The sequence below is a fragment of the Plectropomus leopardus genome, chromosome 11, assembly GCF_026936395.1.
Source record: "Plectropomus leopardus strain MGB_pleo_1.0 chromosome 11, ASM2693639v1, whole genome shotgun sequence".
Taxonomy (NCBI): Eukaryota; Metazoa; Chordata; class Actinopteri; order Perciformes; family Serranidae; genus Plectropomus; species Plectropomus leopardus.
Genome location: NC_142186.1, coordinates 28,598,160 through 28,616,035, shown reverse-complemented (window position 1 = coordinate 28,616,035; position 17,876 = coordinate 28,598,160). Strand labels below are relative to the sequence as shown.

The 17,876-nt window shown below is 36.7% G+C and overlaps 4 protein-coding genes and 1 long non-coding RNA gene across 5 annotated transcripts in view; 1 reads left to right on the top strand and 4 right to left on the bottom strand.

Moving 5' to 3' along the window:
* msh5 (mutS homolog 5) overlaps nucleotides 1-3,146 on the bottom strand; it is a 15,163-nt gene extending 12,017 nt beyond the window's left edge. Inside the window, exons 1-7 of the mRNA XM_042489592.2 lie at nucleotides 2,688-3,146; nucleotides 2,478-2,601; nucleotides 1,650-1,730; nucleotides 1,303-1,356; nucleotides 1,067-1,188; nucleotides 780-889; nucleotides 482-517 (exon numbers count right to left, since the gene is read on the bottom strand). Of these exons, the coding sequence (XP_042345526.2) occupies nucleotides 482-517; nucleotides 780-889; nucleotides 1,067-1,188; nucleotides 1,303-1,356; nucleotides 1,650-1,730; nucleotides 2,478-2,601; nucleotides 2,688-2,765 (605 nt within the window). The 5' untranslated portion in view covers nucleotides 2,766-3,146. The remainder of the gene's footprint in view (nucleotides 1-481; nucleotides 518-779; nucleotides 890-1,066; nucleotides 1,189-1,302; nucleotides 1,357-1,649; nucleotides 1,731-2,477; nucleotides 2,602-2,687) is intronic.
* On the top strand, nucleotides 2,554-16,769 carry LOC148188297 (uncharacterized). The gene is made up of 3 exons (XR_015777964.1): nucleotides 2,554-2,692; nucleotides 4,571-4,647; nucleotides 16,631-16,769. It is a non-coding gene; the product is annotated as an uncharacterized LOC148188297 (long non-coding RNA).
* On the bottom strand, nucleotides 4,196-8,468 carry LOC121945155 (SPRY domain-containing SOCS box protein 2). The gene is made up of 3 exons (XM_042489185.2): nucleotides 8,241-8,468; nucleotides 5,865-6,653; nucleotides 4,196-4,983 (listed from the first exon to the last, which is right to left on the bottom strand). Exons 2-3 carry the CDS (start codon nucleotides 6,595-6,597, stop codon nucleotides 4,853-4,855), a joined length of 864 nt encoding a protein of 287 aa, XP_042345119.2. The 5' UTR covers nucleotides 6,598-6,653; nucleotides 8,241-8,468; the 3' UTR covers nucleotides 4,196-4,852.
* Nucleotides 10,610-14,978, bottom strand: LOC121945157 (H-2 class II histocompatibility antigen, E-S beta chain-like). Its single transcript, XM_042489189.2, has 5 exons — nucleotides 14,809-14,978; nucleotides 14,322-14,582; nucleotides 12,567-12,848; nucleotides 12,364-12,474; nucleotides 10,610-11,443 (listed from the first exon to the last, which is right to left on the bottom strand). The coding sequence occupies exons 1-5, from the start codon at nucleotides 14,864-14,866 to the stop codon at nucleotides 11,418-11,420; spliced, it is 738 nt and encodes a 245-aa protein (XP_042345123.2). The 5' UTR covers nucleotides 14,867-14,978; the 3' UTR covers nucleotides 10,610-11,417.
* On the bottom strand, nucleotides 15,834-17,876 carry LOC121945156 (H-2 class II histocompatibility antigen, A-U alpha chain-like). The gene is made up of 4 exons (XM_042489188.2): nucleotides 17,646-17,876; nucleotides 17,263-17,526; nucleotides 16,613-16,894; nucleotides 15,834-16,510 (listed from the first exon to the last, which is right to left on the bottom strand). The coding sequence occupies exons 1-4, from the start codon at nucleotides 17,722-17,724 to the stop codon at nucleotides 16,389-16,391; spliced, it is 747 nt and encodes a 248-aa protein (XP_042345122.2). The 5' UTR covers nucleotides 17,725-17,876; the 3' UTR covers nucleotides 15,834-16,388.

Below are 17,876 nucleotides of genomic sequence, written 5' to 3'. Positions count from 1 at the left end.
ATATTCTATTGAATCACTGAACAAAGATACAACATTTGCTGGTATTAGAAAGTCTGCCGTGATATGATTTTGATTCGATTAAACCAAGGGGCTTGCGATTGAGACAATATCAGTAAATAACTTTTGTTTTTCCTCGGCTGCTTGCTATCTGTCTGATGCTCGGCCACTACCACTGTTTGAATGTTGAGGAAGGAGGAACACTTGGATGGAAATGGTGGGAATAGGAATTTTAAAAAAAAGGCATATCTTAAAGATGACAATTTGTGGCAGTGTTTTTACTTTGCATCGAGGACATTGGATCATTGATCACTGAATTGATTTATCAGTCCAGATCAGTGTACTGTTACACCTCCACTAAACCGCTGCACTGTAGGTTTTAGTTGTGGAACAAGCAACAACTGATGATATATTAAGGATGTCAGTGTCAGTTTTTAGGGATGCACATTGGATAAATATTTAATTAATGGATAAACACTTTTACCTGTAGGTGTCTCTGTCCATGCAAACAACACCTTTACTATATTGGGAAGAAACAACACACGTTTCAGAGAAGAAACATTTTTAATTCATGAAAATGTTTGCATCACATGAGGCAGGTTTGGTTTGCTGGTAGTAAAATTACAGAGAATAAGAGAGGAAGAAGGAACAGAGAAAATGAAAAAAAATCCTCATTGAAGAAACTCTTTCAACGTCCTCATTACAGAAAATGTGTGATCACAATCCTGAGTGTGTGCGTGTGTGTGTATATGTCTGCAAAGCTACATCAGTGTGTGTCTTACAGCGTGTAGGCGTAGAACTGTAGGATAGGGACTCCAACACTGCTGTCTTCCAGCTCCACTCCCACTCTCCTCCTGTCCAGACATTTCAGCAGAGCGCCCACTGCCCTGAGCTGCCCAACGGATGTACACACACACACACACACACACACACACACACACACACACACAGAATCACAAAATCACACACATAAATACACATAAACACACACACACACAAAAATGATGAACAGTTCGTGATCATCTCCTGCACCACGATGGATAAGATGACATGTGGACAGCTGGCTCACCATCAGGGGCGAGTCAAAGGAGATGCAGGAGGAGAGGTAGGACATTTTGTCTCTCTCTGAGATGGAGGCAGGAAGGAAAGGCAGATGGGCGGAAAGCAGCCTCTGCTTACTGACCTCGAGACCTGCAACATTCAAAATGGAAAACGGACGGATTCCACAATCTGTTCATTCTGGAAAAATAATTTCATGTATGCTTAAAACCGACGAGGAATTTTAATGGATGGGCATCTGTTTACCAAAGTCAACATATGGATATGTAACCACCTCCGGTTTGTAGTCTGGGTTTGAACCTGTGATACAACAGAGGTGAGTATGAAAAAAAGTTAAAATGTAAAAGTTGTGGGTTCACATTGCAGAACTGTGTCAGTATAATCTCAGTAAAAGTCTTATAATACTGTGCATAATAGCTATACAATCACTCTTTTCTCTCTTATCACACTATCTTGTTTCAGTGTCAAGCATCCCTAATCTCATTTTATTCCCTTGACCTAGAAACTACTTGTCTCATACCGTGTCAAAACAAAATTTTCTCTGTGTGACATTTTTCAGTTTCCCCGCCCCATGCTGAGACCTCAGAACTCACCGAGGTGTTGCAGGAAGTGTGTCATGCAGCGCTCCTGTTTTGCGCTGGTAATAATTACATGGGGACAAACCTCCTGGATGACTAAACAGAGAAAAAGAAGTACCAGGCACATACAGTGTCGTAAGGCATGTATATATGTCTAGTGCACATAGGAGAAGATGGAGGGAGATGCCATCAAAGTCATTTTACTGTAAAATTCAAAGATTATCTGGATATGCAGAATAATAATGCATAAACAAACACATTGTTGTTAGAAATAAATTGGTAGAGTTGCCAGTTTTGTGGTTATACCATGAAAATGAAAATCTGTAAAGGTGAGAAGCCCCCAAGCTCAAAATGATCCATCTACTTTAATAAATCTAAAATCTCAACCCTGACCCTTTAATAGATTATCTATAAATCTTGCAGCCTTTTCTTCAGGCTAATTGTTTTTATTTCAGGACATTTTCCTCCAGAAAACTAGACAATCTAATGAAATAATACTTTGAGGAAGGATGCCCGTTGTTTTTTGCCCCCTCTTGAAGGAAGGCTTCTTGCCCCAAGGGTAAATACAAAGATCACTATTTCCAGTAAAAAAACATTTTATCAGTTCACCCCAAAACAGTTCTGGTGGAAGAAATCTAAAGTGCACAATTCAGAGTTCACTATAGCCATTTAAAACATGTTGAGAGTAGACTCAGTGCTATGTATTGCTTGGGAGAGGAATTAAGGGGGAGGGGGCATCTTCCTCCATCTAATTTATGAGCTATTAACAATACATAAAAACCATACACCTTCTCTTAACTGGGGAAGAGACTGAGATTATGTCAAAGGCCATGTATTGTGTACCTGTGGCCAGCAGGTGGAGCTCGTAATTATCAGGAGTGTCTCTCATGTAGTGTAAAGAAGAGTCTTTACTATCGTAGAAGCAGAGGGCCAGCTGTCCATGCTGAGTCAAAACACTCAGTAAAACCTGGAAACACACAAATACACGAATGTGCATCTGACTGTTGCAACTATCTACAAACCTGCCGGGGTGAATGCGAAGTCAGAGTTTACCTCAGGTGAGTCTTCCTCCTCCTCTTCATCTCCATTTATGCTCGGCGGACCAAAAACTAGCCCTGCTCCCGCTGCCATGATGATCAGTTTATTCTAGACAAGAACAACCAAACAAAGCCAATAATTTAATGCTCTACATTAGTTATTTTGCTGTATAAAAACGCACAATGTTGAAATTAAACTGTAAATAACAAAAAACTCAAGCTAACTATCTGTTTCGGTTATTAAATAAGCCAACAAGGTGGAGTTATTCCAGATTTCCAGGTTAGCTGTTAGCTAGGAAGGCTACTGTAAAGTAACGTTAGCTAAGGTTACCTTTAGCCGAGCTAACTAACGTAATGTTAGCAGTTAGGTTAGCTAACGTAATGTTAGCAGTTAGGTTAGCTAACATATACTTACAGGAGGGGTTGAACTTTTTATAGTCAAGCTAACAGGCCCTAAATATCATCGGTATAATATGATTTATAATAATAAAAAGCTAATAAAATGTTATTTCCTGTAACTACGTTTAAGAGTCTATCTTCATATATTCGCGCGCACGTTAGGAGTAGAGCCCTGGGGGGTTCTGGGGGTCCTTGTTGTCATGACAACAGTATTGTCATGACGACAGTCATGGCAACAGTATCCCGGATGGTGTTCCCATCCACATTGGGGATTTCCTTTTAAATTTTGGGCTGATACCAATTGCAATGTTTAAAACAACATTTTGGCCTGTAGCTGATACCAATGTTTTTATAATGTTGTTTATTTTATTATTTTGTTTTTTATTCCCCATTTCGGGCCAGGGAAACAAAGAAATCTACACAAGTCTACTATAAAAATTATATATATACATGTATATATATATATTTTACTGTAGATTTATATAAAAATCATTTAACTCTTCATAACATTAGCCTACCTTTGAAGGAGCCCAAATTCAGTTAAACACATTTATGAAACAACCTTTAATATAACCTTTCACATGAAAAAATATATAACAGCCTTCTTAATACATGTAATATAACATATTTCCCTAGATTATCTATTTTAAATTACTGTGAAAACATCAACAAATTTCTCCTTCAAGCAACTGTTTTTATTCAGCCTGTTCTCATTCCCAAGTGGTCAAATGCAGCCGCATTTTTTAATTCATGCTTATTTTTTCATTGTGATGTTCCCACTCAGTATTTTTTTTTTTTTTATCACTGGTAGGTTGAGTGTATACCTCTCACCTTCTAAAGGCTGCCCGTGGGGAAAAACATGATAAATACTTTAATTAAAATGTTATTTATTTTTATTTTATTTGGCAGCAAAGCAACTGAGCTAGCAGCCAGGAATTTGAGTCATCTTTAATCTAACCACACAGATGCTCTTTGAGTGCTGAGTTTAAGCAGTTTGTTATCACTGAGCAATATAGATGAATAATTTCAGCTCATTCATAGTTTTAATTAAAGAATAATAAGTATCTGTAACATGCCATTTAAGGGATCACCAGTGAGTTTCAATTTAATAACAGATGGTGGTTTTAAACAGTGTTTTTATTAGGATTTTTAGACATAAAAATGATCCAAAATAAAAATAAAAGTCAAATAAAATGGGTTTGTCATACAAATGTGTAGTTAAAGACACAATTAAATAGATATAAAAAATAGGAATAAAAGAGCAAAAAGGCAACAATGATGACATTTACGATAGCAGGATATTTTCAATTTTAAAATTCTCTGAAAGGATTCCATATTTTGATAAATTGTTATTTCCTCTACCGCCTGGGTCTTCAAAGGGCCTGAGAGTTTCTGCAAGGAGGGATGCTAAATTATTCTTTTAAAAACCTCCATCTGGCCGCTTTAATATGCAGTGCAATTTAATATATATATATTGTCCCTGCTCTGTGTCTCTTCCAGCTAAGGTGTCCATGATCTAAAAACATGAAAGACCTTCACACAACAGTAACACTACATGTCCGTCCCTCCAGAGCGAGGTAGGTTGCAGTCTCCTTTAACTATAAGGTTTAAGTCTATTTACATATTTTAATAAATAAGATGAATAACCAATACATTTTTCTTGCCATAGTGTCACACGGATGTACATCATTTTTATGCAAAAAGGACACTTTCTAGAAATTCTTGGTACACTTAAGTGACAAAATGTTTCCTATTGTGTGTGCACACAAGTATAAGTGTACATTATTGAGTAGAGAGCAGGTAGTGCTGCAGATACGGGGGTAGAGGCAGTTTGTCCATTTGGTTCTGCCGCTGTTGCCCTAAAAACTGACGAATCGACAGTCCACATAAAGCCATCAGGGCAGGGGGGTCACCTGAGAAGAAGAGAGAAAGAAGAACTCGGTTAATTCATGTGTTTTATATGTATAGTATAAACACAAGTTGATCGGACCAAAGTAGGGCTGGCCGATATGGCTTTAAAATAATAAACAAGTTTGTCCTTGTGGGACAATTAAATGTACTATGACTTTATCTCAATATTTTGAAATCTCCTTTAAACTACTGTAGACTAATAATATACAAAATTATTAAATAAACTACAGTTACAATAACATTAAATAAAGTAGCTACTACTGCTAAAAGTATTGTGTTATTTAAGTTTAATAAAACACTGTTAAAGAAAGCACTTTTGTAATGAAGTTAAATAACATATTTTTATGATTAAATAAATCAAAGTGGAACCGGTGTTGCTTTTATTTTGAAGGACATGGGTTGTCTCGGGTCGTAAGTGTCGATGTTTTTGCTGTGTAATTCAAGCGTCCGGTAAACAGATGGCTGTTAGTATATGGCGAAAAGTTAAATTGTTACTGCAGCATCTTTAAGGATTAATTCGCTGTAAGCAGGCAACAAACTAACAGCTCTCTAGTTCACATATAACAAAGATTTGCAAGTCACATTGTTGCTCCGTGGTTCCAAAATGTGATAAAATAGTCACGCTCTAAAGCTCTGCAAAAGCCCTGCTTTTTGTGTGTGTGTCTGTGAGAGGAAGAGAGCTGTAGGAGAGTGAGAGAGAGCCGAAACACCAAAGCAAGTGTCATGCTGGTGGCTTTAAAAAAAAAAAAAAAAAGTGACAGTTATAATCGATGTTCACGATATAGTCATTTTACATATCTCACGTGGAACAAGCAGCGATACATTGAGTGTGTTCAATATCGCCCACCCTTTTTTGCGATTTGCGTAAAAACCAGACACTCACGTGTGGCACCATTCAGGTATCGTAGTCGTATTCTGGCTCCTCCTCTCACGCTGCTCACCGCTGGGAAAAGCTCCACTCCACGAGGAAGGTCTTTAAAAGCTACGCCGAGGAAGCTGCCTTCAACAAAGAACCCCAGAGTCCCTGCGTCAGCGTCCAAGACCAGCAGGACTCGCTCCGGGATGGGTAGAGGTGTCTGTGCCACCTTTGTGTGCGATGAAGCGGAAAACTTTGTCCTTAAATCCTCTGTAGCCTCAGAGTGGCACCTCGCCCTCGTTCCTGGGTAAAGTCTCACCCTCTGTCCAGCGTGCCACAGCTGACTGGTTTTGAGTTCCCAGCCCCAGGACTGTGCGTCTCCGCCTACCAGCACGTTGTATCCCGAGGCCTGCAGAGGGCAGCTCTGCCTGGAAATGCCCACGACGGCGTGACTCCCTCTGTGCTCGGGGCTCCACAGCACCTCCCAGACATGAAGCCCACTCTTCACCCCCATCTCCGCCCTCACCCCGTCGCTGCTCAGCTCAGCGGGTGAACGTGTCGCTTCCTGTTTGCAGGCAGACAGCAGAAAGTGAGGAGAGCGGTGGACTGAGCTCCAGTGTGAGCGAATGTCTCCCGGGGCGACAGGAGAGGAGCTGAGAATGACAGCGAGGCGAGAGGGTGTAGGGACGGCCAGCGGAGGGAAAGCTGATGAAGAGGAGGGAGGGCTGCCGGACAGCCAAACTGACAGTGAGACACCCATTGGGACGAACAGTCTATACGGCTGAACACACAGAGCGCCGCTAAAAGTCGTCAGAACTGTGGAGAAAACACAAAACACTAGTTTATACACTGGAACAAAACAGTCAGGCGACTTTGTTTAACCCTCAGGGACTGTTTGGTGCCAGTTATGCACTTTACATTCTTCATTTTTGGATAGTTTTGGCTGTGTTCATGCATATAGCATAAATTTAAGCTAAAATGTGTCTTGGTTTTTTAGAATTTCCAGCTCAGCTCCTGCAGTAAGTCTCAAATACACAGTTGTTACAATCATACTGTTAAGTGCAGAAATTGCAACACTGGAACCCATTCAAACTAAAAATTTCAATCTTACAGACAACAAAGCATAAAAGCATATATTGTATTATTTCTGGGTGTCATACTGAGCTTTTGCCTTCAAATTTGTAATTTTACTATTTTATACCCGATGACATTTTTACTGTGTTTGGCATATGGAGAAAGTACGTGCTACTTCCACTAGGTGCACTTTTACGATCAATGTTCAAATCACTGACATATACCAGGCTGTGATAATCAAAATAAACATAAAAAAATCCACTTTGCATACAGTATATTGAAAATAATTCATTTAAAAACAAAAAAAATAGTGGCATCATGATAAAAACCTGGCATTAAAAGGTCAAAATTCTGAAAATTAATTAATATTTGATATGTATGATTAGCACTGATGTTTGTTAAAAAATTACCTCAATGAAAGAAGACATTAATATTAAGTATTATCAGCAAATTACAAATACAGCACAAAAATAAAAGCACACACTATCCAACTATCTAATGTTGCATTAACATTTAAACAGCATATTAATGTTGTAGTTGACCCATAAGGAGTTAAATATTGTACTTTTTACTTCATTACATTTAGTTGACAGTTTTATTAACTAGTTATTTTACAAATTAAGATTTTTGCATAAAAAAGCAAGAGAACAGTCAAAAAATTATGTTTTGTTATACATTAAATTACCAAAAACTTAATACAAGTACTGCTGAGATGATACATTGATTACCAATTTGCCAATTGTAAGAAAATTAATTACAAACAATTTTTCATTTAGATTTTTCTTCATTCTGCTTTTTATACTTTAATGACATTTTCCTGATTGTACTTACTTTTAAAGCAACATATTAAACACAGAACGTTTCTTGTAACAGAGTATTTTTTACAGTGTGGTATTAGTACTTTTACTTAGTAAAGGATCTGAATACTTCCTCTACAACTGTTAATTCCTGATATTTTATATGCTGCTGGTGAATGTTTTTGCCTTTGATGCTGTTTTTGCATTTACTGTATATCACATTTTATATTATAGATTTAAAGATATATAAATGTGAGATAAATGCAGTGGAGTAAAAAGAAAATCATTAACCTCTGAATTTAGAATATTTGGAATAAAAATAAGGTATATAATAAAATACTCTTACAGGCAAGTACCTCAAAATTGTCTTAAAGTAATGCACTTTAATCACTCGGCGATGTAAAATAGAATAACGTAATAATAGGTTAGAAATAAATAAGTAGAGTAATATTAAAAGTGTCCGCGTGCACACCTGTATAGATGTCCCAGGTGATTCACCTGTTTGTAGCAGGTCAGTAAAAATGAATCTCACCTGCTGTTGTGTTGAATCCTTCGCTGTGGTCGTTGATCGCAGCCTGTTGACAGTTTTCATCCTCGCTCTGTGAGTTTATAACCGTCTCTTATCAAGCATCTCGTGCGTCTTATCGCGGCTCGCCAACGTAACCGCGCCTCGAGCTCCGGTATTTTGGTTATGTTTTTCGGGACGACCTCCGAGACGGGAACAGCACAGTCCATCGCCTCACACTGACGCCACACGGAGCTGCGGAGACAAGGACGAGACGAGACATCTCATGACGTGTCAGTGAAGACATCGTGGTGATAACTTACATCCAGCCGAAAATTTAAAATATATTTATACAGCTGTCATGTAATAGAGAAGATCACGAGCGACCATCAATGTACGTTTCATTTCCCCCTCAGATTTTCTTCCGTTTATCGCGTTCTGTAGTGAATGTAAACAAAAATGGCGAAACACAAAAAGAGGATCAAACTCGGGCTTTTATATAACAAGAAGAGAAAAATAAAATAAAACCCAAATCGACTCATTATTCCGGAGAGCGCATGCGCATAAAGAGGAGCGGCGCTAAAGGGATTTTAAGCCCTGAATTATGTCTCACAGACAACTAGTCCACACTTTTATTTTTTAATTCATATATATACACGTAATGATAATGAATGATGTGATGGAAAGATAGAAAGCATAAGAAAGCTCTAGCCGTGGTAGTTTATCTTGATATTAACTATTTCATTTTTTTTTACAATATTTGTGAATCATGCATCCCAGTCAATAGGCCTATTTTTACTCAATTAAATGATTAAACATTTTTTCTATTAAATGAAAAACAAAAAACAACCTTGAATAGTATTAAGAAGGCTGTGATAGCACAAGGTGCAGTGTTAGAGTGGTCTCTTTGAATATGTAATAGGATACATATTACTAGTTACCCTGTTAAAATGTAATGAGTAATGTAACTATTATGATAACTCATCACAGTTTAGAAACGTATGACATTTTATTACTTGTCTAACAAACGTTATGGGCCTTAGAGCTAAAAAAAAAAAAGAGTCCCGAAATAGGCAATGCCACAAGAAAGCATTCTTACATGACTAAAAGATGTAATGCCACAGAAGACATTTTATTTTTCACAGATAGGATGTGACCTCTTTGTTATCATTAACATTGTTAGTTGTACCTGTAATTTATTTACATGTTTTTCTCAGTAACTGACTCACAATTACATTCATACTGTAATTTGACTCCCCAACACTGTAAAGATGGCATCATTTTCTTGTTTTGTTAGATCAATAGCTCAACACTTGAAGACCTCTAGTTTACTGAAGTTTTATTTGATATATTTGCCCTTTTAATTCCTCCTCCCAATCCTTTCCTCTCCCTATATTACGTGTAGGAATTAAACAAGGTTAGTGTGTCCAGTCTGTTCAACCTTGTAGAGGGCTACAACCATGACTGAGGCTGCGATGCAGACAGTCCTGACCTACTTTCAAGCAAGAAAAGTGTGTCATGTACAGTAGATATGCTCAGAAGAAATCCACAGTGTTTTTCTGAAAGTTTCATTCATTAAACTGTTAAGCTTTTAGGCTTCTTAAGTGTGCACACATATGATGTACTGTATGTACACGTTTGTTTTTAGGTTTGTAGAGGAAACATGATGAGAATGAGTCATTTAGGGACAAGAAATCACACACAGTTTGTCCCACTTGATCTGATCAAGGTCCTCGTGAAATCTTATAGGTCTCTTTGGTTCAAGGTGTTTTGTCTTTATCTAAAACCAGTAAACAGATTAATAGATGAGAAAGGTACATTAAAGGTTTCAGACAAATTTACAGGGCAGCTGTATTTACACCTGCATATATCGTGTTTATGGTCCTTTCCCTGTGCTAATACCACACTTAGGTTTTATTATGGCTTTTATGTGTTTTAATGTGAAGCACTTGGTGAATTTAATTTTATTTTTGTAAAGCACATCGGGCTGCATTTCTTGTATGAAAGGTGTTATACAAATAAAGTTTATTGTTATTATTATCATTATTATTATTTAAGATCAAATACGACTCATCATTCAGGCAGATTTGATTGGTTAAGAAAGTTTGATGCATCTGGGCTCGACTTCTCTTTATTGTTTCGTTAACAGAAATTCAAGAAACAATATAAGAGAATTTTAAGAGAATGTTGCTGCATGAGACCCGATGTGTATCGTGTAAAGACTTTTCCGTCACAGGCAGATTTTCTTGTCCCAGTTATGTCATGTTGAGAGATTTTCCTGGAAATGTTTGCAGGGGTTATTGGCAGCCTATAGTTTCATCTTAAAGACAGAAGAAACAAAAAGATGAATTTGAAAAACTGCTAAATTAGTAAAAATGTATGTTACCAGACACACGTTCATGTTTTGGCAGGTGCAATTTATTGCGGATCACATATTTCTATTCATAAAATATAATCTCCTTGCGTATAGGCTAAAAGAAAACAGACATACTAATATAAACACAAAAAGTTAAACTGTTGCAACATTGAGTCTTATGTCCATTAATTATATTTATATGACTGATACAAGCCCATAACCATGCATTGGCTTAAAAGACCAGATAACCATAGTACCATTTAAATACTATCTTCAGTCAATAAAAATCTCCCAAAATACTTTGTAAAATTTCACATTCAAGTCTTCATTTTTCATTATCCAAAATAACATTTTTAAATCACTGACAAATACATTCATGAAAATATATAGTACCAGAATATCAAAGTCAATACTTACTAAATAGTCAATTTTGCCTTTTTTTTTTTTTGTCTTTTCGGACAAAGTTACTTCAAAATGAAATAACCACTCACATCTCTGCTTAGCTATAATATTTCAGAATCTAGTCAAACAATTTCATGGACAAAAAGCTCTTGTTGTAATGTATGCAGTAAAAAAGAAAATATTGTTTTTAACCAAGCATTTTCAGCAATTTTTCCTCAAACTTCAATAAAAGCTTACTTTTAATAAATGTAACACAAAGTATTCCTGTAGATATCAAGCTCCTCAAGAACTGAATGCAACTATTTTGCTCATTGAGAACTTTGTCACGTCACACAAAAACATTATTATTTATTCGATATGGTCATATTGCTGAGATGATTTCACAGTCGCATTGTTTTACATTTTGGCTTGTATTACAAATGTTTCAGCAAAAGTGGTGGGCTGTCTTAACTTGTTGGCACCAACAGTCGCCCTGGAATAAAAACACAGAAAGAAAAACAAATTTACACATGTAGCTAAATTAGAGTGCTACGAAGTGCTTAACAAATTATACAGAATAATAGAAAAATAATAAAACAATATACAATAATTATAAAAACATCTCCACCCCCTGCCCCAGAAAACAAAGTTACAGAAAAATAAGTTCTTAAAAATGGGTTAATGGTTGTGATTTAAAAGACATCAGTGAGGCTGCAGGATGACTTTAAACAGCGAGACTGTTCCAGAGTTTTGGGGCAGACAAATGCAGTTTCCTGTAGTCATAAGTCTAGATTTTAGGGACTGTTAGTATATTTTTGTTCTACAATCTGAGATTGTGTGCAGATGTATGCTGGTGCTAGACGATGTTAAAAAGTAATGAGTAAAACCTTAAAATCAATCCTTTAGGGTTTGCTAAAATGTTTGTTAGGTGATTTTCTTTATTTGATCCATCATTTTGCAGCAGCATTTTGTACAATCTGAGGTCTTTTTTTTTTAGGCGGGTAAAGGGTGAATTATTGTTGTTAATTCTAGGGAAAGTAAAGGCATGAATAACTTTGTCCAAGTAAGAGACTTATTGAAATTATTTGACTTTTGAAACCATTAGCAGTTGATAAAAGCGGGACTAAGCTACATCATTGATAAGACTGTTGAACGTTAAAATGAGAATCAAAGATAACTCCTAGATTTCTAGGATTGGCTTTAACAGAGGGCGCTAAGTTAGAAAATGTATCACTGAATACTGAAGTGTTTAATGGCTGAAATAATAATATTTCAGATATTTCAGGATGTCTATGAGTTCAGACAACAGCGACGCGACGTAACCGCAGCATCAAAAGCAGACCGCTCTGTTTGTGTCTGTGAAGTCTGGAGAAAATAAGGCCTATTTAGCTCTAATGTGGTCTTGTCTCTCACCAACAGTGTTCTTCTTGTAGTAAATCAGTCCAGCAAGTAAAAACACCAGACCCAGCACCAGCCCTGCCGTCCCGATAGCGATTTTGTTATTCTGTGACTCAGGATTCGGGTCTGAAAACACATTTATCACAGACACTAAGTCTACCATATCTTGAATAAAGATTTGTCTTGATAACATTTAATCAAACCTGTCAATCTCTTACCCCAATCAGAGAGCTTGGGCTCCATTAGACTGGCATGCTCCACCTTACAGGTGATTTTCTCTCCTCGCACCGGCGTAAACTCCAGATAGGAGTGAATCTGATAGAGCCAATTTCCATTGGACAGTTCCTCAGTGGACGTCACATCAGATGTCACCTCCTCCCCGTTCCTCAGCCAAGTCACTCTGATTTGTTTTGGGTAAAAGCCGTACACACTGCAAACTAGCATGCCCGGGTGTTTCCTGCTCGCTGCACCAACTGACCTCACCCTGACGGAGGGCTCGACTTGGGGAAAGAACCGTTAAACCAAACAAGTTGGCATGAAAAAGCAGATCTTTCACTTATTATGCACCAATAATGCTGAGAAGTTTGGTAATGCATTTTCTTACAGCCCACAAATTACAGTGTAAATATTTCTACATATGGCGTACCAATTAAATGCTTATTGGGTATGGACGGAAGGTAGAGATGAAGAAGTGCAGAGAGTGAATGGTAACAAATTTGCATTTTTAATGGACCTAGAAATACACGCTTCTCAAAAAGCTCTAAACACCCCGTGAACACCACCTGCTCTGCACCAAACAGGAAACAGACATAATTAACAACTAGCTGGTGAAAATAATGGAGCATTTAGCAGCTTAAGAGACAGGTTTTTCCCTCAGGAGTCGGTGGAGACCAAAAACAGAGATAAAAGAGTATTTGTTGCACTTATAAAACAGTTGGCCAGAAACATGGCTCCAGATGAACAATGTTGTTCCAAAAATAAGCAACAATCTGCCAACATGTTTTCCATATCAGCATAAGAGATGATAATAGGGTGTCGAAGGAATGATTCTTTAATTTTTTTAATTGTTTTTATGTTAGATGTCTGAAATAAGGTCTGTGGTTAACACAGACTTTTAGAGACTTTCATGTTTTTGTAACATAAAATATGTAATTTTTTTAAAAAGGCAGTTGCTAAAAGGTGGCTTCATTTATGAAGATTATGTTGTTGAACAAAAGGTGTGAGACTATTTGTTTGCCACAGAGCTGAGGTTCTGCAACAATACAAAATCAGATGGTGTACTTGAGATGTCGCACTCACAAGAATAAGGCAGATGCAAAGTCACAGCCACCAAAATCTAGTTAGTTCTTCCCTGAAACCAGCTGAACCTTTGTGCCAAATTTGGAAAAAAATCCCTCAAAGTTTTCTGGAGATATCGTGTTCACAAAAATGAGACAGATGAGGCCACAGTGACCTTGACCTCTGAACTATGACCTCCAAAGCCCAGTCAGTTTATTCTTGAGTTGATACTTGTGCCAAATGTGAAAAAAATCTCTCAATGCGTTTTTAAGGTATCGTGTTCACAAGAGACAGATTAGGTCATAGTGACCTTGACCTTTGACCTATGACCATCAAAATCTAATGAGTTTATCCTTTAGTACAAGCAGCCGTTTATGCTAAATTTGAAGCAATTCCCTCAAGTTGTTCTTGAGATATTGTAAGAAAATGCAGTTTCATTAACCATTCCTTATACAATCATCCATCAGTATACCCCAAAACAGTCTGTTTATTATCATTGAATAGGTATACAGTAATTTAGAAAATACTCACGTCTAGGTTATCTCTAAGTCCCTCTCAACCCAAAGTTGTTACCTTCCTTAATTCCTATTTGTCTGCTATAGAAAGTATTTTATTGATACCACATATACTAGATAACTACACCGTTATTTTAGACTGTAATCTAAAGGCTCACCAGAGTTAAAACACACAATTACCTGGTTTTAAAAGGGTGTCAAGTGCAACTGAAACGTGGCTTTTGCATGTCTCTTCTTTCTTCTTCTGTGCTTTCAAAAATGAAGGGCTTTTGTTGAGATCTTCTGCAATATTTTGTGCTTTCTCTGTGAAGCCGACAAATTTTCCCACAGTGCTGTTGTATTCCATCATAAGCAACTTATTGAAGAAGATTTGCTCGATATAAAAAGCATCGTCAGGGGAAGTAAACATGCAGTGAAGCACACTGTGACCAAAAAGAGCATCTGTAAGATAAAGCCATCAAGGCCATTTAGAAAGTTGCATTTTCTTGTTTATTACATTTTCTCATCAACTAAATACATTCAGCAGCTTTTTAATTCCTGTTTGTGGGGAAATACCTTTAGTTACAGTTAGTCATTATTATGTACGACATGTTGTAGCAATTGAATATTTGCTCTTTTTAGCAGCAACACAAATAAACAAAGACAGCTTCTGTTTGAAATCACTTACCTGCTCTTGAAATTAACAGCAGCAGAGGCAGCAGGGAAAAGTAGCTGTGAATAGACATGTTGACATCTGAGAAAAGACAAGTTAAAAATTGGAAGTGGATTGATCTCGCTCTGAAAACATGAGGAAGCAAAACTGCAAAGTGCTCAACGACATTTTTGTGAGTAGGTGTGGCAGAAACAGTGTGTACTGCTTACCCCCAGAGTACGCCTGTATGCCCTGCCTGATACAGGAAGGATGTAATTATTATAGTTATCTGACACCGCCACTCACTCACCTTTATTTTGGCCAATTTTATATGAAATATTGGAGTAATTCATAATTTGATCTCAGCATTGATGGATGAAATTGACTCATTTATGAAGTGCTTTAATAAATCTTTAATTAAAGCATTTAAAGTCACCCTTAATTGTTGGTTGCAGAAATTTTAAATATTTGATCACACAGCACAGTAAAAATATATTCTGATTTGTTACATATCCAAGCATAAGTGCTTAATATACTGCAATTTTTCTGGTTAACTTAGGCAAGTAAGTAGTGCTTGGTAATATGTCAGATTACATGATTACATATTCATATTTTTCATAGTTACATAAAGTGCATTTTCTCTATTTTGACAGTGGTGGTTTAGATAGTACCACAGTACTACACTACAAAAATACCACATTACAAGTAATACTCCTGCATGTGAAGTGTTACTTGAATACAAGTTGTTATTACCAGAAAAATGTACTTAAGTAATCAAAAATAAAAGTACCCATTGTTCCCAATATGCAAATGTAATATATGTATATATTTTGAATTTCAGTATATGATATTCATTTACACATGAAGTAAAAATATAAATCTGCATGTATGTATAAACTGTAAACTGGAAGAATTTCATATATTGATTTTTTAGCCCATACAATTATGTTAATGTATGTATAAGACATGTATTGCCATATATGTTTCATATATAATTATTTCTTAATGTAATATTTTTGTATTGTACAAATAATATTAAAGGAAAAATAAAACAAAGGCAATTTACAAATTATAAATGTATATAAGTTTTATTTATTAAAAAAAACATGGTAAAGACATATTAATATATAGATATTGAGAAAATAATTATATTCTGTAATTTCCTTATCTGTAAAGGTGCAAAAGCTGCTTCAAACTTCACATTTAGTTTCATTTTCATCTGCTGTAATCAGGTTACCCCAAGATTATTTTATACAATGAAAATAAAAATGAGTGTATACCTTTAATATTCTTCAACTATATCAAAGTAACACATAACAGTAAATCCGAGAGAGAGTATGTTACATTATAATGTTTGAATGAACATTATAATAACTCACAACGCAAACAAAACACTAGTAAATTAATTATAAAGAAACTGAATGAAAAGCCTCTTTTAGATTTTAATGCCCTTTAAAATCAAAATAAAGTGTAGTCTTTGTGTGTGGTGAGGACATATTTGTTTTAACAGTGTAAAAGTCACAGTATAGAGGATGATAAATGGTGCACTCCAAAAAGATTGTGGCTGGCATCATAATTGTTAATTTCATGAGTGTAATCCCCTTCAGACAAAGAAATTAATGTCCATGGTGTCCCTTAACCAATAAAAATGTTCCAGCTGCGACTCCCAACAAGCCCACAGTCAGTCCCACTCCGCAGTAAATATCTGCTCCCAGACTGCGATGACTGAAGTTGTGTTCTGTGAGGAACGTGAGAAAATATTCGTCATTACAAACACAAAGTTCAACAAATCTTTGCATTATTTCTGTAATAAAGTGACTTCACAAGACAAAACAATCACCCCAGATCCTTGTCTTAGGTCTGTCCAGGGTCACGTGCTCCACAGTGCAGCTGTAAATGTCCCCCTCCCTCGGTGTGAATGTCAGAGTAGAAAACTGGTGGAAGGTTTGATCCTTATTGGGATAATATCGACTGAGTGACACTCCCTCCGACACCGGACGGCCGTTTCTGGTCCAGCTGACTTTGATGAGAGGTGGGTAGAAATGATTCACAAAGCAGATGAGGCTGTTTCCAACTCCCAGCTCAACTTCCTGTGAGGTGTAGAGGACGCTCTTCGGGGGCTCTTCAGTGGGTCAAAAGACAATTAAAAAGCCATCGTTTTTAAAACTCGTCTTAAAACCCATTTTTATTCCTTGGCTTTCAACCCCGCATGAGACTCTGCTCCTGTTTTAGTGTTTTATGGTTTGTTTTTAGTTATTGTTTTTCAATATATGTGTTTTTTAAAACAATGAAACAGTTATCTTAGAGTTTATACCTGTTTAATTTCATCCATTTTTAATTTATTTTTTAAATTGTTTTATGTCTGTGTTGTTTTGTCTATGTATGTACAGCACTTTGTTTCGGCTATGGTTGTCCTTTATAAATAAAGTTGAGTTGAGATGAGCATTTCCTCAATCACATCAAAACAGAGAAACGTTGACGTCAGCTTACCTGTTTGTTCTGGTGGATTTTTCTCCTGCACTTTGCAGAACTCCAGAATTGCTAGACATGTTTTCTTGTTTTTCTTAGCATTCTCATAAACATGGATATTGTCAAACATTTTACTTGGGTCGTCCACAATAAATCTGGGTACAGTGTAAACAACCTCATCTCTGTCAAAGTCCATGTATAAAATCTCCTCAGCATCAAACTCATACTGAGCTTGGGTTGTCCCATTTTCAAAGCAGCCCAGGACGTACGAAATTTCATGGGGAACTGAAAAACAAAATAAATGGTAAATGGCAAATTGCTATCGAAAGTTGCTTTTGTTTGACACTCAACATGTTTCTGCGAGTATTCGTGTAACTAGAACAAAGTGGTAAATTGCTTCTTACTTTGTGAGAAGGCACAGATGCTGTTGATCATCAGGATTACCAGAGCCGAGCGCTTCATGTCAGGGCTGAAGGTCTTCATCTTTGGAGACTCTCTGCACTTCACACACAGTCACAATATCTAATAAGGCACAGAACAGAAACTAAGAGAGGTGTAGTCCCTAGTGAATCATCAGGAACCAGGTGATGTAAACAGGTGATATCGGAGGCACTGGTCTGTTCGAAATCTGAATG